Below are 24,094 nucleotides of genomic sequence, written 5' to 3' on the forward strand. Positions count from 1 at the left end.
CGTACTGCCACCTTTTCATTATTGAATCTAGTATTGTACTCTCCAATGGTTTCTCCTGCCCCCTGGACGATTCTGTATAAATCTCCTGCATGCTTTTGTGGCTTCCGGCTGCTTGCAAACTGCTGGGTGAAGGCGTTTACCAACTTATCAAGTGTGGAGATTGACCTGTTGGGTAGACTTACGAACCATCGAAGTGCCGGCTCCGTTAAGGTGGATCCAAATCCTTTGCACATACAAGCTTTCTTGACCTGCCCTACAGTTGTTATTGTCATCATCTTCTGCTTGTACTGGCTTATATGGTCAAAGGGATCTGCTGTGCCATCAAAGAGAGGCATATTTGGATTTGTGAATCCCTTTGGCATGGCTGTGATGGATATGGCGTCCACGAATGGCGAGTCGGCATAATTGTCAGGTGCTGCTTTGTCAAGTGGGGGTGGCAATCCTGGAACCCTGCTTAGCATCTCTCTTAACTCCAAATATTGCTGATTTGTTATGCTGCCTGAATCTGAGGTCCGCCTGTCAGTTGCTTGCTGATTCAATGCGCTGCCTCCTGACCCAAAATCTTGAAGGTTCTGGTGTGTCCCGGCGGCTAGGGGGGTTGGGTTACGATTGTTCCCTATTGCCAGTTTACCTGCGGGTTTACCGCGGACCCTGCTCCAGGTGTCTGGCCGATTGCTACGAAGTTATCAACAGGGGTGCCACCTGTTCGTGCTTCCACGTGGCTGGCTGGTGGCCAGTTATCTGGTGTGAGATATCCGAGCCCTTGTGGGGTTGTTCTTCCATCCGACGGTACTGTAGCTAGATCCAACCTTGTTACTAGTTCGGCCGGTATCTGTCGAAGCGAATTCCTGCTGCCTGATGCTCCCTGCGTCAGATCCACTATTGGAGCTCTTCCTTCACTTGGCCTGCTTGCTGGGGTGACAGATTGCTGCTTTAGGATATCTATCTGCGCCCAGAGCGCTCTATCTGTCTTCCTTGCTTCGGCTTCAGCTTTATTCTGGTCTTATCTCATGTTCTCCATGGCCTTTTGAAGGTTCTCTATGCCAGCAAGCAAGATTTGTGTTGGGCTGGGTGGTGGGGTGAGGCCTGAGCTCGCTGTTCCTGTATCTGATCTAGCTTGGGTCGTAACAGCAGGAGTTTAAGGAGGCAAAGAGGTTTTTGACGTTGGTATAATTCTTGAGGTATGTCCAAGAGCCTGCGTTGCCACCGTTGATGCCGGATTTTAAGTAGAGTTCAGCGGTAGCGACGGTTGACTGCTCCCTGACATGGCTTCTAATACTTGTTTATCCATTGCGTACTCAGATTATCAACAATTGACGACCACAATGCCCCACGGTGGGCGCCAAACTGTTTAGATGATTTTTACCGAATTAGTTGTTTTGGGTCAATGCGGTCTTACTCGTTGGTTGCTTGGTTGATTGTTTGTATGATATTTAAATAAGGAAATAAGTACGAGATGTAGAATGACACGCAAGGTTTGGTGACGCGGAAAACCCAATGTGGGAACAACCGCGAGAAGGACGGTACCCTGCCAAATATTGTACTATGTTTGAATGGAATGATGAATACAATTGAGACGTAATGTAAATCTTGCTAACACAAGGTATTGTGTGTATGAGATCTCCAATGTCCTCCTTTGATTGCTTACTTGGCTATTTATAGGGTAAGAACCTTAGGTGTATTCTACCATGTTTATGGAAAGGAATATAACTTCCATAATAACTCTTTGCATATCTCACAATCTCCCTCAATTCTCCCTGATCTCCCTGACTGCTCCCTGACTTCTCTTTCCTAAACACGGATGCTTTCTTCAGTGGGCTTTGGTCTCCTTTTAACGTGCGCCTGCTGGCCCATTCTCCCTTCAGCGCCCTTGCTTCCAATCGTGGGCTCCCCTTCTTTCACTCCTTTTCTCATGGTCCATTACTTATTAAGTGGGCTTTTCCTATTGTGTGAATTTTAACCCAAACACTTACAAGCGATTAGCATTCTTAGTCTAGGACCTGTTAGGATAAATATATCTGTTCCCAATGTTGATGAAGGGAACCTCGAGGAGCAAGTATTGAAGATTTTCGTGCAGTCTTCATCTAAAAATCCTGGTATCCTGACAAAAAAATATCTGCAGACATTCGACATCCGGGAAACAAGCTGAAACCTAGTGGAAAGGCTGGTTTTCTCAAGTACAATCTCACACTTGCTTATTACTCGCATTATAATGCTGGGGATGGCGAGTTACTGTCACTATCATTGAGGGAGCGTGGTGGCCGAAAAGCTGATCAGTTTCCTTTGCGCAGGAAACTAAAGTTCCTTGTTGAATCCAGTATTTTCTTTTTCAATTTCATATGGATATTTTTATGGTGTCTATATTTTTGGTTCCTTCTGAATCTTGAGAGTTTTATCTCAAAGAAAAGGAAAGAGTTCGAATCTATTTTTCTTATTTGGCTCGGTCGAGTATAGTTCATTCAAGATAAATGTGAAACTGAAGAACTGATGGAAAATATCAGAATTGATAATTGATATAAGTGACCAAATTTGAAACCCTATTCAACCGTCACAAATTAGAATTATACTCGGTCCCAACGTTGATATGTATTGAAATTGATTAGGGTCCTACAGTGGAAAAAGTAATGTTAATGATCATTGAATTCAATGCACCTTTCTCAAACTCGTAATGCTGTTTTCTCATTCTTCCTGTCACCAAATTCCAACACATATCCGAAATTCATACCGGCTTATCGTACCGGCTTCCACTTTCAGCCTCCAAAAAACTGGATGAATGGTAACTCCAAATATAACTTGGCAGATTATTAGATTTTTGTATTCCTTATTATGTTTTTGCATTTGGCAATGTATGTATGTTGTTTGTTGACTTGATTACTAATTTGTTTGTTTCTATCTTGCATATTATTTCCGCTTTGATAGGATGTTGTCATGTTTGACTTGCAGATCCTAATGGTATGTTCTTGTTTTTAAGCACTCTCATATCAAAATGGGGTGTGTCTAAACTCTAAACCCGTCAAAAATTGACTAGTTTCGAGAAGCGCCGCCTACACTCCCAAACAGATTTAGGTATGGTCACAGAATAGGTATAAACCAGAGTTAACACGATCAACTATTAAAAATGGAGCAGACCCGGAAATGACCACCTGCCCATTCTAGTCATGAAATTTGACGTTTTTGTTATAAAACCTTTAAACTCCAATTCCGGGTTGACATAATGTACCCCGACCTGCCTCATACCAAACCCAAACTTGCTTCGCGTGTGAATAAGTCTCAATCAAATTGAGTACTTATTCACATCTTTCTCTTCAACTGTAATTGTAATCCAATTGAGTACTTATTCACATCTTTCTCTTCAACTGTTATTTTCATTGTGATGTTATTCTGGTGTCACCAGAATAACAGCACAATAAAACGTGGTAAAAAATAATAAAAAAATCAAAATAGTAAAAAAAATCAAAGTAACACCGGAATAACATCACAATAACACCAGAATAACAATACTACCCGAATAACAGCACAATAACACGTGGTAAAAAAAAGAGTAAAAAAATCAAAAGCAGTAAAAAAAAATCAAAATGACACCGGAATAACATCACAATAACACCGGAATAACTGCACAATAACATGTGGTTAAAAAAGTTTAAAAATCAAAAGTAGTAAAATAAAAAAAAAATCAAAGTGGCACCGGAATAACATCACAATAACACCAGAATTACAATACTACCCGAATAATAGCACAATAACACGTGGTAAAAAAAAAAGAGTAAAAAAATCAAAAGTAGTAAAAAAATCAAAGTGACACTGAAATAAGATCACAATAACACCAGAATAACAACACTACCAGAATAACAGCATAATAACACGTGGTAAAAAAAAGTAAAAAAATCAAAAGTAGTAAAAAAATCAAAATGACACCGGAATAACATCACAATAACACCAGAATAACAGCACAATAACATGTGGTTAAAAAAGTTTAAAAATCAAAAGTAGTAAAATAAAAAAAAATCAAAGTGACACCGGAATAACATCACAATAACACCAGAATAATAATACCACCAGAATAACAGCACAATAAGACATGGTAAAAAAAGAGTAAAAAAGTTAAAGTAGTAAAAAAAAAAATCAAAGTGACACCGGAATAACATCACAATAACACCAGAATAACATCACAATAAGGTAAAAAAAATCAAAAGTATTAAAAAAAAATCAAAGTAACAGCGGAATAACATCACAATAACAGCAGAATAACAATAACGTCAGAATAACAACACAATAACATGTAGTAGAAAAAAGTAAAAAATCAAAAGAAGTAAAAAAATCAAAGTGACACTGGAATGACATCACAATAACACCAGAATAACAATAACAACAGAATAATAGCACAATAACACGTGACAAAAAAAAGAGAAAAAAAAATCAAAGTCGTAAAAAAAAATCAAAGTAAAAAAAAGCTCAATAACAACATAATAACACGAGGTAAAAAAATAAGAGAAAAAAAAATTTCAAGTACAAAAAAATCCGGTACAAAAAAAACGGAAAATTCACGTGGTATCCCTAAACTTTACCACTTTGCGCATGGTACCCAATATTTTAAGTTTGTGTACATAATACCCTCCATGTTTGATTTTCAGGCCCAACATGTCATTTTTGTCGCTATAAAAACATTCAATTCAGCATAACTCGTAGATCGGAATTCAGATTCGGCAAAATCTTTTTTTCTAAAACAATTATCTTGCCATAATATACGATTTGAGAAAAAAAATTGTCGACCGACATTTTGTACTTTTTTTATCGAAAATCTCAACTCAACCATTGTAATACCCGCCCTTTTAGAGACCCTTTGACCAGCGTTGACTGACCTTGGGAGCGGGAATAGCCTTGGAAGTGAGTGCCAATATCATCTTAGGTTACGTGTCAAGAGTGGTACTCGACAGAGTAGAGGCTACTCGATCGAGTAGTTAGGATACTCGATCGAGTAGGGGGCCACTCGATCGAGTATGTTGGGTACTCGATCGAGTACCGGGTTTTCAGCGAGGGTTTTATATCGCGTTTTGTTAAATCCGCATATCACTTCCGCCACTTTCCTCCTATCTTTAAGTCGCCTCTTTCCCTTCCCATCACCTCAAAACCTCCATGGGAGCCTTTTGATGATCCTTGTGCTTTAGGAGAACGCCTCTTGAGTCGGGTAGCGGTCTTTTGCTGAGTTTCTCCCTATAGGTATGTCATAATCATCATCCGTGTCCTTGTTCTTCATAGTTAGGGTTTGCTTGTTAGTAATATAGAATTGTATTGTGGTTATAGGCTTTGCTTGGTCGCTGGACACGTTGTTTGTCGGCATGGAGTGGTTGCAGTTGCTTAAAGGTAGGTTCGCCTACTCAGTTTCTGTAGATGGTCTAGCGTGTCAGTTGTTGTGATTGTTTTGTGTTTGCTTGGTGTCGTAATTGTATGGTGACGATTGTGACGGTGATTGTGGTTGTTGTCTCTGGTTCTCGAGATGCGTCTCGGCTGAGTGGGGTCACTTGCGGGAGTGGCTTCACGCCCTAGTTTCGCCCTCCGTGGAACCCGCCACGGGCGGGGATGTGCACATTAATGGGCAGGGTTGTCGCTCATTATGAGGAGCGGGGATTTGGTGGGAACGGCTGCGGTCCCCCACTGGCATGACTGGTCCAGTGGACGATCGATGATGAGTTGGTTGAATTACCGTGATTGTGTTGAGATTAGTAGCATGGTATTGTGTTGATAGTTGTAGTTCTTTGTTGTCGTATCTTATCTCGCATCGACCTTGTGTGGTTGTTTGTTTGTTATGTGTCCGCCGTGATCCCTTATGGTGAGCAAATGGTCTTAGCAGTGTTGGTGTTGTGGATAGGCGGAGTCCTGGGCGGGGATGAGTCTTCACGAGATTCGATGGTCGTAGCTAGTAGTCTTCGAGTTGTATTTTTCATATTGTTTGTTGGTTTAAACCGCTTGTAATACAATGTAATAGTTCTTTTATCGACGTTTGATTATTACTATTCTCGGGCAACCGAGTTGGTAACGCCCTTATATACTAAGGAAGGCATAGTTAAGGCTCCTCTGAATATGGGGGTGTTACAAAGTGGTATCAGAGCGACGATTTTGGAACCTGTAACAAATGAACATAATGAACGTAGGGAGTCTAATAAAATGAACCTGGTGTATGTGTAATAGGAGCCCCAGTTGATGCTAGATTTTGGGTGAGTAGGCTCCCTCATTTCAAAATCTTGGCCCCATGACACTTAAGCCAGTCACATGGTATGGGAATGTGGAGTCCGTGTGTCTATGTGTGATATGTATGTTAATTGTGCCGGAGCTACCTCCGGTTAAGTCTTTGTTAGAATTAATAGGGGTGTGTTAGTGATAAATTGGGCCGTGTATGGTAATTGTTGATGAGATTATTGAAGTTCTCTGAATGATTAGTGAGCTTATATGATGGTTATGAAATATGTGACGAAAGTTTACGTGATAGAGATGCGTGAAAATGTGGAATTGAGTGTCGTGACATGGAGAGTGAACATGTAGGTGTTTGCTTTAAGTTGATGATGACGGAAGTCATATATAAGTTTATAAATCCTACCGTAATTACTATGATGATAGCTATAGAAATATTGAGTAATAATCCGAATCATAGCATATGGTAATGTGTATATGCTTTGTTAATTAGTTGAAACTTTTCCGCTGCGTGACATTTGATGTGAGTAAAAAGGAATTGCTTATAATTGCATTAGTGAACATGGATAGATTGATTTGTTATGAAGAGTATATAATTATGTGTTATATGAAAGAATAAATTAATGTTAGTTACATGTTTCATGTTATGGTGGAAGCAAGTGTGACAGCAACACGTTAAGACAAGTTTTGAGTATGATAGGATGACGTGACTAAGCTTGAGAGTGACTCGGTAGCAGGTAAACCGAGTTGGGTAGTTGTGTAGCGTAAGGTGGCATACACCTTGTTAGTAAGGCGATACATTGTGCGTGAGTAATGATTGTAAAACGTGATCGAAGGTAATAATTAGTGCCGAATTCCGAACTTAGTTTGGAATCGACACGCAGTGTTGTTTTGCAGGTATCTTTGATTTACTTCGTACTTTTGACCAAGTACTTAACTATACTTGACCGAGTGCGGGTGTTTACTAGACCGAGTAGACCTCACTCGATCTAGTTAGGAAGCTATGATGTCGGGATGTGGGAAAAATTCCTACTGATACTCGATGATTTAGCTCCTACTCGATCGAGTAGGGTGGTACTCGATTGAGTACCCCAGGCACTCTATCGAGTAGGTTACTGTACAGCGAATCCTACGAGTTTTATAAAACCCCTAATCTTTCTATTTCTTATTCTTCTTCCCCTATATTTTGACACACCTAAACCTAAACTACTCTCAAATTCCTTATTTCCTCTCAAACCTTCTCATACTCTTGGGTTAGTGGTGATTCTTGGGTTAATTTCTTTGCATAATTTCGTTTCTTTACTTTGTTAATCAATCAAGGTATGCTTTTCTTCCTAATTTATGCGATTTATTGCTTTGAATGTGCTAGAATAGTGAAATAATCTGAGATTTTCGATTCACATGGGTAGGTGGTTGTTTTTGATAGTTGAAATATGATTCACATGCCCTCTTTCCATGTTCATTGATGATTAATTGTTGTAAATTAGATTAGAAATTGCAAGGATTGAACCCGAAATTTCTAGGGTTTCCGAAATTGAAATCGATTTTTGATTGTTTTACAATGGTTAGATAGTAGAATTGAGCCTTAAGTATTGTTTATATCATGTTGGAGGATAGATTTTGATGATTTTACCCTTAGAAAGTTGCCTTAATACTCCGTCTTAAAAGTGCCTCAAATGGAAATTCGTGATTTATAATTGGAAAATTGGTGTTATGAATGACATTATAAGTATAAGTTGAACTTCAATATGATAATAGAAACGATAATTGATGAAAATATGCCAAAATTATCGCAGCTGTAAAGACCGTCTGAAAACTCTAATTGAGTTGTTGTTCATAATATTGAAGGGTGATAATGATATGTTCCAAATTATTCTCTCCCATGAACTAGTAAGAATGCCTCACATGTGATTAGAAGTGTGTTTGGAATAACCTTAGAATCATGCAAGGATATTCGAATTTGTTGAGCATATGTAATCACCATGATAATTTCTTTCACAACTATGGCTTATGAGTAGTAATAATCTGAGCTTGTATGTCAAATTTTGGAAACTGCTGGTGAACGTGTGTACTTAGCTTAATATTCAAAGTTAACGACGTAAATTATGTGCTTCACATGTTGAAAGTTATTGATAAATTGGTGTGCCTAGCTGAGTATGTCGAATTCAAATTACATGAAGTAAATGTTTGCATGTTTATACAAGTTGTTTGAACATATGCCTAAAGCAGATGCCGAGACTGAACCTTGGAACCCGCCAAAGTAAACGGGGGAGGGGTAATCCACCTGAGATGGGGGAAGGGAGTGGACCTGTGGTACCCGCAGCCTCCGAATACCCTTCAATTGTTTTTGTTGATTTCAAGCAGAGGGAGCGTTTTGTAGCCTTACAAAAACGCAAAATGAGACCTACGAGGTGTATAGACACTACTTTGTTGGAGGAGTTGGAGATAGAGACGGATGTCCGTCACATTTTTCAGACCTTGGGTCTTATGGGTTTGTATAGGCTGAGGAAACACACTTATCCTTTTCTCACCTTGGAGTTTATGAGCTCCTTTATCTATGACCCCGCTGGCCAAACCATTGAATTTCGGTTGATGAACACTAGTTTCTTACTTTCTATGGACCAATTTGCTTCTCACCTTGGGTTGGCTAAGCCTCCCAAGGACTCCATCACCGATATCCCAGCTGAGTGCGGTGTATGCCGGCTAATGCCTTGTCTGACCGGGAAACCAGCTCCTACCTCGAGTAACATGCTGATTAATGACGTTCAGCATGTCACATTGAGGATCTTTCTTCGCTCTCTCTCGAACCTCCTTTATGACAGAAAGGATATCAGTAAGCTGAACAACCATAAGGTGTTGCTTTTGATATCGTACCTCAACTCGGAGCGGACCAGGAAAGTGGTCTTCAATGCTCCTTCCATGGTTTGTGCCGCCCTTGCCTTGATGGCCACTGCCTCTACCCGGTACTTGAGTTGTGGCGCTATCGCACTCGGTTAGCCGAAAAGCTAACCTCTTTCGAGGCTTCTTCGGAGTACGTGCCTCTAGTTACCCCAGTGCCCACTATGGATCGTGCCTACTATCTCGACCTGAAATGGTTGAGGACTTTGGCAGACGGTGGTCTAGCTTGGAGGGTGTGGGGCATGAGTTGGATGAAGATTCCAGCTCCTGAGCACCTTCCACCCACGGAGCCCTTGGAGCCGACGGTAGTGACGGTGGACTCCGATGATGAGGAGGAGGAGGAGGATGATGACAGACCCAGCCATCTACAGACCTACCTCATCGACGACACCATTCTCGAGGTGATGCCGGAGCCGACAAGGGCGAGAATGCATCGGTCGTGGCGGTGGAGAGACCTAGGCTGGGGAGAGGACCCCGTCGAGTGAGGGAAAGGACCTCAGAGACTAGGCCACGGCCGGAGGCACCACAGCAGCAGCAGCCTTTTCCGTGCTACCCTTATCTCGACACCCCGGAGACGCGATCCAGCTACTTGGCGGAGAGAATGTCATCTACCTTGACACTCCGGAACATGCACGAGATGGCGTACGCTCAGGGGATAGGGACCGAGGGACCGCACCCGGTGTGGTGGAGTGGAGTTGGGGACTACTCAGGGGTTTTCCATTCCTACGGGGTGGATCAGTCAGCGTGGGGGACACCTCAGTCCTTTGCCTACGGTGGCTTGACTCCATGGTACGTAGGCCCAGGAGCAGGAGCAAGAGCAGGAGTGGACGCGGGGATTGGGTCATCGGGAGCAGGTACTTCTGGCGGTGGTGGTGATGAGGAGGTGATGTTTGAGCAGCAGCAGCAGCAGGAGGAGGAGTGATACTCCTTGTACTTATCTTTGTCGATGGTAGTTGGTTTTAGATGTTAGTAGTGTGGTTAGACTTTAGTAGTAGTTATCGTGGAGACTTTGATTTGGAACTTGTATTGTTGGCCATAAGGCCGGATTTGATACTTTGACTTGTTGCAGGATGTTAGAAGTCGGGGAGTCGTCCCGATTCGATTTTTATATGACAAATATGTGCATGTACGTGGTTTATGACAGGTTTTATAAGGAACTTGGCCTGTAGGTACTCGATAGAGTACCCCGTACTCTATCGAGTAGCTGCAGGAAGACGGGATAAAAAGCTTTCTGATATGTAGGCTACTCGATCGAGTAGCCAAGACACTCGATCGAGTAGCATGGCACTCAATCGAGTACCGCTACTTACTCGATCGAGTAGCACTGTTACAGGAGATTTTCAAAAATTAAAAATGTTCAATTGTTTTATAATTGCAAGTTTAATGTTTAATGTGGCTACTAGTGCGTAGTAACACCTTTGAACCGTTAATTTCATTTATTGGAAGTCGTGTTTGAAGTTTTATGAGCGTATTTCTCACAGTTAGTGAAGCGCAATAGTTTCTTGTTACTTTAATGTTGCATACGCCCTGTTGCGAGCTATTTATCGACGTTATAACTTCTTGTACACTTGCTCATACCATATTAACATGTGTTACTTTAATGTTGGTGTATGAATTCTAATTTAACGAGTATATAGTTAGTGAGTAATGTCCATAATAAATAATATGGTTTTCTTTAATGTTATGATGCAAATAATAGGTAATATGTGTTGTAATTTTGGTAGTGAACTTCGGGGACGAAGCTCCTTTTTAGAGGGGAAGAGTAATGTCGAAAATTATCGCGAAATAAAAGGTTGATTTCGAAATTAGGTTTTGTTTGCCTATAATGTTTTGTTGTTCACTTGTAGGAAGCGTAATTGATTACCTTAGTTGTTGAGTAATTCATGCGTGGGAGTTTGAAAATGATAGTATGTGTGTAAAGAGTTAGTTGCGGTACAATATGTTGTAATAGAATTGCGATGATGGTGTAATTGTGCGGCGTGAAGCTGTTATGAGATATGTTCGGGTCGATAGTTGTTGCCTTATGATGGGAGATTGTTGTTTGTACTGGTTGGTACTGCGAGGTTGATGTCTTATAGAGGATAGTTTGTAAAAGTGGAAGTATACATATAAGGTGACAATCGATGTTAATAATGTTTGTATGATAACTGCAAGAGTCGATATACGTAGGGATAGAGCGTTAGACGGATGATGATGACTTGGGGGGGGGGGGTGGTAATTAAGGAGAGTAGTACCGAAGGAAGGGTGAAGTTGTCTTTCCGTGTCGAGTGTGTTGGAAACGGGAGTTGAACTTCGGGGATGAAGTTCTTTTTAAGGGGGGGAAGACTGTAATACCCGCCCTTTTAGAGACCCTTTGACCAGCGTTGACTGACCTTGGGAGCGGGAATAGCCTTGGAAGTGAGTGCCAATATCATCTTAGGTTAAGTGTCAAGAGTGGTACTCGACAGAGTAGAGGCTACTCGATCGAGTAGCTAGGATACTCGATCGAGTAGGGGGCCACTCGATCGAGTATGTTGGGTACTCGATCGAGTACCGGGTTTTCAGCGAGGGTTTTATATCGCGTTTTGTTAAATCCGCATATCACTTCCGCCACTTTCCTCCTATCTTTCAGTCGCCTCTTTTCCTTCCCATCACCTCAAAACCTCCATGGGAGCCTTTTGATGATCCTTGTGCTTTAGGAGAACGCCTCTTGAGTCGGGTAGCGGTCTTTTGCTGAGTTTCTCCCTATAGGTATGTCATAATCATCATCCGTGTCCTTGTTCTTCATAGTTAGGGTTTGCTTGTTAGTAATATAGAATTGTATTGTGGTTATAGACTTTGCTTGGCCGCTGGACACGTTGTTTGTCGGCATGGAGTGGTTGCAGTTGCTTAAAGGTAGGTTCGCCTACTCAGTTTCTGTAGATGGTCTAGCGTGTCAGTTGTTGTGATTGTTTTGTGTTTGCTTGGTGTCGTAATTGTATGGTGACGATTGTGACGGTGATTGTGGTTGTTGTCTCTGGTTCTCGAGATGCGTCTCGGCTGAGTGGGGTCACTTGCGGGAGTGGCTTCACGCCCTAGTTTCGCCCTCCGTGGAACCCGCCACGGGAGGGGATGTGCACATTAATGGACAGGGTTGTCGCTCATTATGAGGAGCGGGGATTTGGTGGGAACGGCTGCGGTCCCCCATCGCGCGGATCGGTCCAAAGGGACGATCGATGATGAGTTGGTTGAATTACCGTGATTGTGTTGAGATTAGTAGCATGGTATTGTGTTGATAGTTGTAGTTGCCGTTGTCGTATCTTATCTCAGTACTGACCTTGTGTGGTTGTTTGTTTGTTATGTGTCTGCCGTGATCCCTTATGGTGAGCAGTCGGTCTTAGCAGGTGTTGGTGTTGTGGATAGCTGGAGTCCGGGCAGGGATGAGTCTTCACGAGATTCGATGGTCGTAGCTAGTAGTCTTCGAGTTGTATCTTTCATATTGTTTGTTGGTTTAAACCGCTTGTAATACAATGTAATAGTTCTTTTATCGACGTTTGATTATTACTATTCTCGGGCAACCGAGTTGGTAACGCCCTTATATACTAAGGAAGGCCTAGTTAAGGCTCCTCTGAATATGGGGGTGTTACAACCATATCTTCGATTTTAAATTTTCGAATGACCATTTTCGTTTTATCAATGTGTAGATCTCGAAGAGGTCATCAATTTGGAAAAAAAAAATTAGTCAATTCCGATTTCTGTTTTATGAGTTATGATCAATTGAAAATTTTAAGAACGATAAAAAGGGCACGTTGTGCTTGAAAATTAAATCTGAAGGATATCACGTGTACAAACTTAAAAAGTTGGGTATTACGTGAAAAATGACAAAGTTTGAGGGTACCACGTGAATTTTCCCAAAAAAAAAAAGAAAAAAGGTAACATAATGAGTAAATTAAAGAAAAACATAAGAGAAAAAAAAAATCAAAGTGGTTAAAAAAAGGGAAGTGCTAGGGCGGCACCGGGTGTTACCGAGTTTCGGTAACACCCTAATAAAAAAATTAAAAAATTAAAAATTAAAAAGTTATTTTTCGTTTTTGTGCCAATATCAAAAGGAGAAAACCGTAATTCACAATCTTATATATATATATACAAAACTGGGTTGAAATATTGTGGATGCGCCACGTGTCAACCCAGCATTAAATAGAAGTATTAATTACAGCTGAACATTAAATATAAATATAATAAATGCTGTATAAATCTCAGCAAAATATTAATTATAATTTAATAAATTTTATTATAAAATTAAATTAAATAATTATGGTGATTTGATACTAAATTTATTAAAAAATTATTTTGATATAAATTCTAAAACGTAAATAATTACGTTCATTGCGAAAAATGCTTCAAATTGAGTATAATTTTCATTATATTTATTGAAATATTTTTATTTGTAGAGATGATTAAAGTGAGTGTCTCATAATATTTTCATGTTTACGTAAAAAGACATTTTGAGAAAGTTATAAAAACCATTAAATCATAAGAAAAATATATTTGGAAGAGTCATTGTATTTCTTAAAAACATAACTTAAAAAAACTACTAAAAGATAAGTTTTTATGTGGGAATGAAAAAAAAAATATATTGCGAAAAAACTGAATATAAGTGAGATTTTGATAGGTTTAAATAGTGTGATAACGAGTATGTATGTACACAGTGATCGAGAGTGCATTTAAATAATCAAAACAAAAGTAATGATTATAAAATAATATAGTATTATAAACGACATGAAAAAGTAGAAAAAACGTTATATTTTTCTTTAATATCTTCAAATAAAATATGTATATGTCAAGTATAAATATTGATTATAACTAGCTAAATATTACTTTTAGTTAAATATTTTATATGTCATCTTCTAAATACTTTGAAGTTAAACCTCAAAAAATATTATTTAAGAAAGTTTAACCTATTTTATTTACAGGTAAACTCTTAAACATCATTTATATATGGGTAATTTGATAATTTATACCTTGAATAACTTATCTTTTCAAATCTTATATCTAAGATAACTTTTTTTTTAAAATCTTATACCTAAAATAACATTTTCTTCCAAACTTCATACAAAATCTCAAAAAAGCCCTGAATTGACAATCTTACCCACACTAATTAAACATGATCATCCTTTCCCTCACCTATTAACACACACATCCACGATTACCACCACTAAAACCATCAAATTAGTAAGGGTAAAATTATCAATTTAGGGATTTATTTAAGATTTGGTATAAAGTTTGGACGAAAATATTATTTTAGATGTAAGATTTAAAGAAAATTATCCTAGGTATAATATTTGAAAAAGTGATTTATTCAAGGTATATGTTATCAAATTACCCTTTATATATAGTTGTTTAAAAATACAAAAGGTGCAATTCTTATAGATATGTTTGACACATAACACGTGTAAGACACAATGAAAACATTTGAATGAGTTGAGTTTGATGTTTGATACATAAATATCACACGTTATACATAAAAAAAAAACTTAAAAATTACATAAAATTATATTCACATTATTTTGAACAAATATTAATTGATTTGGAACATAACGTATAGTGAAATAATATTTGAGAACTTAATGTTGATTGTTGCATTATTCGAATAAATTTTATTTAATTAATATGATATTTGATCAGTCATAAAATAATTTATAAACATTGATCATGCATAATTAATTATCACTTATCAGTTTTAATTAAAATGGTATGTATTTTATTTTAAAACATTGAAGTTAAACCTAAAAAATTAAATTTGAGAAAAATTGATATATTTTTATTTATAATTAAAAATATTAAAGGTCATATATAAATTATGTTATTTTTCTTCAATTATAATAATAAAATTTTAAAACAGGCCGCGCGAAGCGCGGGATACTACCTAGTCTATTTTATTAATAAAATCAAAATATTAAAGATACTAATTAAAACTAAACTATATTAAATATTATTATACAACAATGCAAATTATAACAATTGTTTATCATCATCAAATCATATCATATACTCATCAATTTAACAAAACAAAAGAGAGAATTCATTTGTCAAACGACAATTAACTTACGAAAATTTTTCTCCAAATATATTATGCGCCTGAATTCATAATTATTGAGGTATATATATGTTTAGTTGTATGATTAAAAGATGGAACTATAATTCGTTCATTAAATTTGTTGAAGTTTGATTCACATAGAAGTAACAAAAGTACTGTGTAATTTTCATTGGTTGTTCAACATGAGTGTTCAAGTTATGTTGTTATAATTATAGGCGAAGAGATAAGGCGATGAGCTTGATCGAACATTCGAACGTGATACCATAGTAATTGGCCCTTGGTCAAACACTACGCAAAACATGACTAATAATATACTAGAAATGTTGAACGAAAATTGCACAAATCTTTCAAAATGTTTTTTTTATTTGTTATTGTCAATTTTGTTAAATTAATTAATTAATAATATGTTCCTAAACTACCCTTTAACACTAATTAGTTTAAAATTCGAATTTCAGTGGAGGGAAAACAAAATGGCTAAGGAATTTACAATAATACCCCGGGTTTCGGTCACTTGAGTAACACCTGGTGTCGTCATCTCATTTTCCTTCAAAAAAAGCACAATAACAGCATAATAACACGAGGTAAAAAAAAAAAAAGGAGAAAAAAAATTAAAGTAAAAAAAAAGAGTAGCACTAGAAAAAAGAGAAAATAAGTAAATGACAGTGATTTTATATGACATGTAAGATTAGATCTTGGCCATTAATCTCTAATATAATCTAGTGGTTGGGATTTCAAAGCACAAACTCACAACTCACCATAAAAAAAGGATCATGTAAGTCCACCTTTTTTGGTTGAGTCCATAAGTTCTAATCTAAGCCTTTGGATGAGAAAAAGGAAGGGCTGAGATTAGATCAAAATGAAGGAATGAAGGGTTGAGATTAGATTAAAATATGTGGCTGAGAATGAATTGAATATAAACCCTAATTCCTCTCATTTTTCTCATTTCACTGCCTCTCCTCTCAATTTTCTCTCTTCCTCTTCTCTCTCTAAACAAACCCTAAATCAACCACCACCACCTCCTCTCCTCTCTCTTTAAACAAACCCTAAATCAACAACCACCACCACCTCCTCTCCTCTTGTCGCCCACACCGCATCACCACAGCCGCCGCCATCCTTTTTTTCCAGATCTGAAAAAACCCGTCCCATGCTGCCTCCCTCGTCAACCCCTGCCGCACCACGCCACACCTCCCCTGCCGCCTCCCTCGTCCGCCCCTGCCGCACCACGCCTCTCTCCCCTTCTCCTTTCTCATTTTTTTTTCAAGATCTAAGAGTTTGGTGTTGTTGTTGGTTGTTCTATTTTGGTGGTGGTGGGTGTGGGAGATGCGGTTGGTGGGTCTGCCGCCTCCCCCATTTTTCTTTTTTTTTTTAAAAAAAAATCGGATAGGAGGAAATTAGAGGTTGGTGTTGTTTGTTGAGGTATGTGGGAGATGCGGCTGGTGGTGCGCGTTGGGTCTGCCGCCTTCCTGTCCTTTTTTTTAAAAAAAAAAAAATTAGATCTGAAATAATAAGTGGTTGTTGTGGTTTTTTGGTAGTGGTGGGACCGTGGTGGTGGTGCAGTGGTGGTTGGGGTAGGAGGTGGTCGATAAAAGAAGATTTATTAGTATAAAGTTACAATTCCGGGGACTAAAGTTACAGATTCAAGAACTAGAGTTACACTCGAAGGACAATAAAATTACATCTCTATTGACTGAACTTTTTACCTCCGGACTAAAGTTACAATCTTAAAAAACAAAAGTTACACCTGAAACGACTAAAATTACAATAGAAATGTATATTAATTTAAATTTTTACATACAAACTAATATATAACTAAAGTTATGACTCCAACGACTAAAGTTACACTTGAAAGGGGGTAAAATTACACTCGTAAAAGTATATAAATTCAAATCTATGCATAGAAACCATCATACGACTAAAGTTACACCTAAACGGACTAAAGTTATACTTGTAGGGCAGTGAAGTTACACTCGTAAAATTACCTAAATTCAAATTTAATTATTTAAAGTTACATTTTTATACCATAAATTAAATTTTTTGTGAAAAAATGGCTTGAAAATGTTGAAGTTTCAATATAAAAGTTAAAGTTACACTCAAAAGTCATTAAATGAATAAAGTTACACCCATAATATAGTAGAGTTACACTCAGAAAATGTGTGGCTGAGAATAGGACTTAGGGACTCAACCAAAATGAAGGACTTACCTGAACCTATATATATATATATATATATATATATATATATATATATATATATATATATATATATATATATATATATATATAATCATAAGCTATCGAATAAAATCATTTTATTATTTATTACGTCTTAATTTATAAAAGATATACTACTATTATGCTTCTTTTAGGTCATTGTTTACCTATTCTATTTTTGGAGTGTTTCAGCCAATTGTTTACCTTTCTATCTTGGGAATATTTTTCCTTTACACTCAATTTGGTTTATTTGTTATCCCATAATTAGCCTCCTCCTCTTTCCATAATCCTTTTGTCAAAATTAAAGATAAACAAATGATCATAACGAATGGAGTATTTACCATAATGTACGCCTACGTCCTACCACGACCCTATATTAGAATTTTTTGGGTAAATAGGGTCATTTTGCCAATTAATTGGACTTTTGGAGTCGGTTTCAAACTATTTTGGGTCAATGGGTCCACGTCATCGCTTTCATTTTTTTCCCTTTTTAGGTAAAGTCGTTGAGTTCCCTAACAGCTTGTATCCCTACCATTTTATAGTACCAAATGTAAGTTTTTTTTGGTTGGCCATGAAAGCCGCTGACATTTTGGCGTCTTTGGCTCTTTGCATGCTAAATTTCAAAAAATTGCATGCATACATCTTACTTGGTATATGCCATTTTGTGAAGCCGCTAGGAGCCATAGCGTTTTCACTAGTTCAGTATTTTTAAAATTTACACTAGCTACCTAAAATGGTAAAGATACAAGTCGCTAGGAATCTTAGCGGCTTTACCTAAAAATGAAAGCGATGAAGTGGACCCATTAATCCCAAATAGTTTGAAACAGACTCCAAAAGTCCAATTAATTTACTAAATAACTCTATATGGCCAAAAAATTCCCTATATTATTGATAAGTTCATTTTATATATACTTTTCTCCCCATATTTAGCTCGGTTTTATATTTAATTTGCGCTCTTAGGAGCGATTTATTGAGCTAATATCGCCTTTGGTAGTATTCTTGTATTTTATTATCTTATGTGGGAATTGGAGCGGTTTTCCGTCATTTTCTTACGCTTTGGCAAATCTTGAGTAAGGCAGAGCTAATTATGAGTATTTGAGCTAAACACGACGGGCTATATTATTTGGTGGACAAAACAAAACAAATGAAGCTCAAAATGAAGATTAAAGAGCAAGTTTAGGATTCCATATTGGAAGAGGCATTAAGAGCAAAATATGCATTGGATCATTCCTTGTGCTAATTAATCAAGAATTGAAGGAAATTAAGAGTATGCTTAGAATGCCATTTTGGATTCCATATGAGCATTCAACTGGAGGAATTAAGGAGCATTAAGACATAGCATTGGATTCCTTTACAAATTTTACTCCCTTATTCCTATATCAAGGATGTTGATCAACGCAACACTTCTTACGCACCCTTCAACACCACTTTTATACTCTAATTTCAGTTCTTTTTTTTTTTTGAAAAACCACCCAATGCGGTATTACCTCATATTATTAATATCATCGTAACAAAAATCCAAAACATGTCGGGGAAGCGAAGCATCCCAGACACTCCTACCCAGCTGCGTAGAGCAAAGATGAGCTAGTTCATGCGCTACACGATTGTGTTTTCTACTAGCGAAAGACCATAAAACAGACTCAAAAACATTACAAAATGCATAAATGTCATCCAAAAGCAAATGGAAATCACTCGTTCCTTGTGACTTCGACTTCAAGGCATCGATTAAGACTTTGCAGTCACTTTCGACGACCAACCTCTTGCATCCCCGTCGTTGTGCTTCCTTCAAGCCAGCCAACACCGCTTCAGCCTCCGCCAACCGAGACTCCCTCGTCCCACACCTATACTCAGTCATCCCCCACAACACCACCCCCTCACTGTCACGACATACCACTCCAATTCCTGTCCCCCACCCTTCCTTAACCCATGCATCCGCATTCAACTTCACCCATCCTATCTCCGGTTTATGCCATTGCCCACCCCCTCTTCCTGTACCCCATTAACCCCAGCCACCCTCATATCAACATTATGTTCCCGTCTAAGCTCTTCCACCCGCCACACCACTTTAAACACATCCACAATGACCCCTTCAAAAACAAACTTATTACGCGCTTTCCACATCGCCCAACATCCCAACATGAAGAAGTCTATCTCACCATCCTCAAGCTGCCTCCACACGTCCTCCACCCACTCCCTCACCCACTCATGCCCGTCAGCCATATGCACTTCAATTCCCAACCTATCTCACAGCCCACCCGCCCAACTACAACCCCAAACGAGGTGAAGACAAGTTTCCACCTTACTCTTACAAACCGGACAATCCACACCCATAGCCCGAACTCTCCTTGCGAAGTTATCATTTGTCGCAATTGCATTATTACACAATTACAACATAAACACTTTGATCCTTGGGAACACATTTGCTTTCAAAATTTGGTTCCACAACACTTTTTTCTTCGTATAGTCCGATGAAGTCGCCTCCTCATCACTCCCCCGTGCCAACTCCTTATACGCCGACTTAACTGAGTATTAACCATTCTTTTATAGATCCCATATCCACTTATCCTCGGGTTTCGTATCTCTTATTCGCAGCTGAAGGATACGGTCTTGTTCAAAAGGGAGGAAAAGGGTGCGTACCTTATTCGTGTCCCAGTCGAGCCCATCCGCCATCCATAACTCCGCAACCACCATCTCCAGGTTAGCTTGATGGCGAGGTGAAATAACCTTCCGTGTCTACATAGCTGGTATCCACGGATCAGACCACACATAAGTACTCATCCCATCCCTAATCCGCCGTCTCACACCCAGTCTTAGCACTTACCGAGCCTCCAAAATCCCTCTCCAAGTGAAGCTAGAAGCTTTACCCAGTGAAGCTGACCTAAACGAACCATTCGGAAAATACCTACCTCCTAAAACGCGGACCATTAAGCTTGATAAATCCGTGAGAAAGCGCCATGCTTGCTTCCCCAATAGCGCCATATTAAACTTGTGGAAATCTCGAAATCCCAACCCTCCAGCACACTTCGGCCTACATAGTTTTGACCACGCAATCCACGGTATTTTTTCTTTACCATTCGAAGCACCCCACCAGATACGAGATACAATAGATCGTAATTCCTCGCAAAAACTCTGTTCGGGAGTTTGAAGACGCTCATCGCGTAGGTCGGGATTGATTGGGCCACAACCTTTATCAATTTTTCCCGACCTACCTTCGAAAACAGTTGCCCTTTCTACCCCTACAATTTCTTACTTACCTTATCTCGAATAACACTCGCCACTACTTTCCTCGAATGACCGACGACAGTAGGCAACCCAAGGTACCTATCTTGGGCCTCAACAACCCTCACACCGAGACATTGGGCCACATAACTTCGATCTGCCGCTCTAGTCCCTCTACTAAAAGAGACGGTAGTTTTATCAAAATTAACCACTTGACCCGACGCCCCAATATAGTCAAGAAGTATATTTTTCACACAGTTAGCTTCTTTATAGTTCGCCTTTACAAAGAAAATATTGTCGTCGGCAAACAGGAGGGGTGTAACCACTGGTGAATTAGCCGTTATATGAATGCCATGGATGGTCTCATTTTCAGCTGCTCTTCTCATCAAACTCGAAAGAACTTCCGCACATAGAATGAAAAGGTAGGGAGATATGGGGTCGCCTTGCCTAAGCCCTCTACTCGGCCTTAACAGCTCTGATGGTATGCCATTAATCATCACACCGAAATTAACCGAGGTGACGCATAACATAACTCGATTTACCCACCTTGCATCGAAGCCCATACGAAGAAGAACTCGCTCCAGGAAAACCTATTCCACTCTATCATACGCCTTAGACATGTCCAATTTTAATGCCATGTGCCCATTCTTATTTTTAGAATTTCTTATAAAATGGAACATCTCAAAGGCTACCAAAATATTATCCGTTATGAGTTGCCCTGGATTAAAGGCACTTTGATTTTCAGACACAATATCCCCGATAAAAGACTTGAGACGATTAGCACGTACCTTCGACACCAGTTTGTATATGACATTACATAAGCTAATAGGTCTAAAATCCGACATTTTATCTGGGACTTTCTTTTTCGGAATTAAAACAATATGATTTTTATTTATACCTTCGGGAAAAGGTGCACCACGGAGGACTCGAAGGACAGTACATACAACCACTGGACCTATTATATGCCAATAGGTCTGGTAGAAAAGGCCATTCATCCCATCCCATCCGGGCCCGGAGCTTTCAAAGGATGCATTTGGTTCAAAGCAAAAATCACCTCCTCCTCGATGTACTCACATCAAAGTATCTCGTTCATTCTATCCGTCACTCTCCTCTCAATCCCATCTAGTATATGCTCGAAATGACGAGGTTCACCAGACGTAAACAGCTCCTCAAAGTACTCCTTAGCCAGACCCGTAATATCCTCCAGCCCATCCCTAACCCGACCATCCTTATCAACGAGCTTCACAATATGGTTCCTTTCTTTACGCTGCCCTGCTTTCCTATGAAAGTACTTCGTATTCCTATCCCCTTCTTTCAACCAGAGAGCCCTCGACCTTTGGCGCCAGAAAATTTCTTCTTGCTTTAAGAGTGTCTCAATCTCCTTGACCAGCTTCTTCCTCTCCTCCACCTCACGACGGGACCATCCCCCTTCATTTAATTTGCTCAACTTCCGTCGTTTAGTGTTAAGCTCCCTCACAATTTTTCCAATGCTAACGCCCTTCCATTTTTGTAAATTTTCCGCACACATTTCCAAAATAGTAACCAAGTCTTCATCCCCATCCTCCCAAGCCTGTCTGACCGCCTCCTCACACCCTTTCTCCCCGACCCAGACCTGCTCAAAACGGAAAAGCTTTCCATGTATTCGCTCCTCCTCCACTCATCGAGCTAGCCGAAGCAAAATGGGAGCGTGGTCTGACCACTCCCTTGTCAAATGGACCAGTTTTGCCCGTGGAAACATCTCGGCCCAGTCATCGTTACATAACGCTCGATCTAGACGGGTTTGACGGTTGTCATCCTCTATTTGTCCGTTATCATAGGCAAAAGCATAGCCTTCAAAGACAACATCCCGTAACCCACAGTCGTCCACTGCCTCCCTAAAGTTATTCATCTGCCACTGGGGCCTCGTATCCCCTTTCATCTCCGTAGCAAAAAGGACTTCATTAAAATCGCCTATACATACCCACGGCCCCTTATATTGAGCTCCTAGTTCCCTAAGCAGTTCCCAAGACAGGTATCTTTCAGTAACATTTGGCCACCCATAAAATCCCATCACTCGCCAATTCCCATTCGTTTCTTGGATTTCGAAATCCATATGATGGATCGAAGCTGGACGGAACACACACTTCACGTGTTTCTTCCACATAAAAGCTAAACCTCCTGACCTTCCAATACTGCCCACCTCCATACCCTCATACTCATCGAATTGGGCACGGACTCTCCTAAATTCTTCACCATCATCTTAGTCTCGGAGAGAAAGACTATAGTGGGGGCCTCCTTCGGCAACAAGTTATGGAAACCTCCGCCTCAGATGAACATAAATTCATGATTTTGTGAACTTTCGACCCCTCCTGCTCCTCGACACTTCCTTCGCTACTTCTCTCCCTCTTACCCCCTACCAACACATTAGTATTCGGCTTCACAACCCCCTCGTTCCTGCCTACCATCCTCACTTATCTTCCTCGCCCTCGTCCACTTAGAGATCCTCTTAGCAGTCCCCACAGAATCCCCCCCCCCATGCCCTTTATCACCTCCAGCTGACTCCCTCATATCCCTCACATCTCCCAATCTCACCATCCCAGGTTCGACCTCCCCACCTTCCCCATGTGATATCCCTCCACCATTTCCCGTGACTTCGGCATTCATTAGCTCGTCACCTCCGCCTTTATTTGTCTCTATGCTCCCCTCCCTTGGCTGAACATTCCTCCCCTCCTGATCGTTCCCAGCTGCATACAATCCTCCCGTCTTCTTAATTTTGGATATAATCGAAATGTGTTGTAATTTTGCTATCATCCTTTCAATATCTTCATTCTCATTTTGTCTAAACTCTTTCTCAAAAACACTAGTTAAATCCTTCGAGTTTTTTAGCCTCGTCTCTGTCTCATTCTTTATCACTCTCCTCGGCGAAGCCCTCAAGCTTTCACTAAACCACAGCTCTCCTTCTTCATAAGGCCCCGCGTCGCAGTCCTTTTCACCATGTCCAAGCACACCGCAACCATAATAGAAAATAGGGAGTCGTTCATATTTGACATTGAATTCCATAAGATTCCCCTTCGCCATCCTTGCACGCACAGAATCACAAAGAGGTCTCCTAACATCATGTCAAACCCTAATTATCACGGCCCTCTCAAGTTCTGGTAATGGCGCTTCATATATTCGAACAAACTGACCAATTTGCATCCTTAAGCTACGCACATTCTCCTCATTTAATCGACCCCGAAGAGGCAAATCATACACCCTAGCCCATAAAGGGACTTGGAACAACGGCGTATCCACCAGCTTCCCATCACAAATGGGATCATTGAAACACCAAATATATTTGTCAAAATGCCACGGTTGACCGTCAAAGACCTTGGCTTTATCAGTTTCTGACGAAAATTTAAACAGGAAAATTTTGTTTTTCGAATCAATAATGTTTCCTATTACATTACCTTTCGTGTTCCACAATTTAGTCATGGTGTCGATAGCCGCCTTTGCATTAACCGACTTTAAGGACCAAACACTACCCACCAGCATCACCTCAGTCGTCG

The 24,094-nt window shown here is 39.6% G+C and overlaps 1 protein-coding gene across 1 annotated transcript; it reads right to left on the reverse strand.

Moving 5' to 3' along the window:
- Positions 1–21,642: 21,642 nt before the first annotated feature.
- Positions 21,643–22,752, reverse strand: LOC141607414 (uncharacterized). The gene is made up of 2 exons (XM_074426765.1): positions 22,285–22,752; positions 21,643–22,179 (listed from the first exon to the last, which is right to left on the reverse strand). The coding sequence occupies exons 1-2, from the start codon at positions 22,750–22,752 to the stop codon at positions 21,643–21,645; spliced, it is 1,005 nt and encodes a 334-aa protein (XP_074282866.1).
- Between the last annotated feature and the right edge of the window lie 1,342 nt (positions 22,753–24,094).

This window comes from Silene latifolia, chromosome 10, assembly GCF_048544455.1.
Source record: "Silene latifolia isolate original U9 population chromosome 10, ASM4854445v1, whole genome shotgun sequence".
In the NCBI taxonomy this organism is placed as follows: domain Eukaryota; kingdom Viridiplantae; phylum Streptophyta; class Magnoliopsida; order Caryophyllales; family Caryophyllaceae; genus Silene; species Silene latifolia.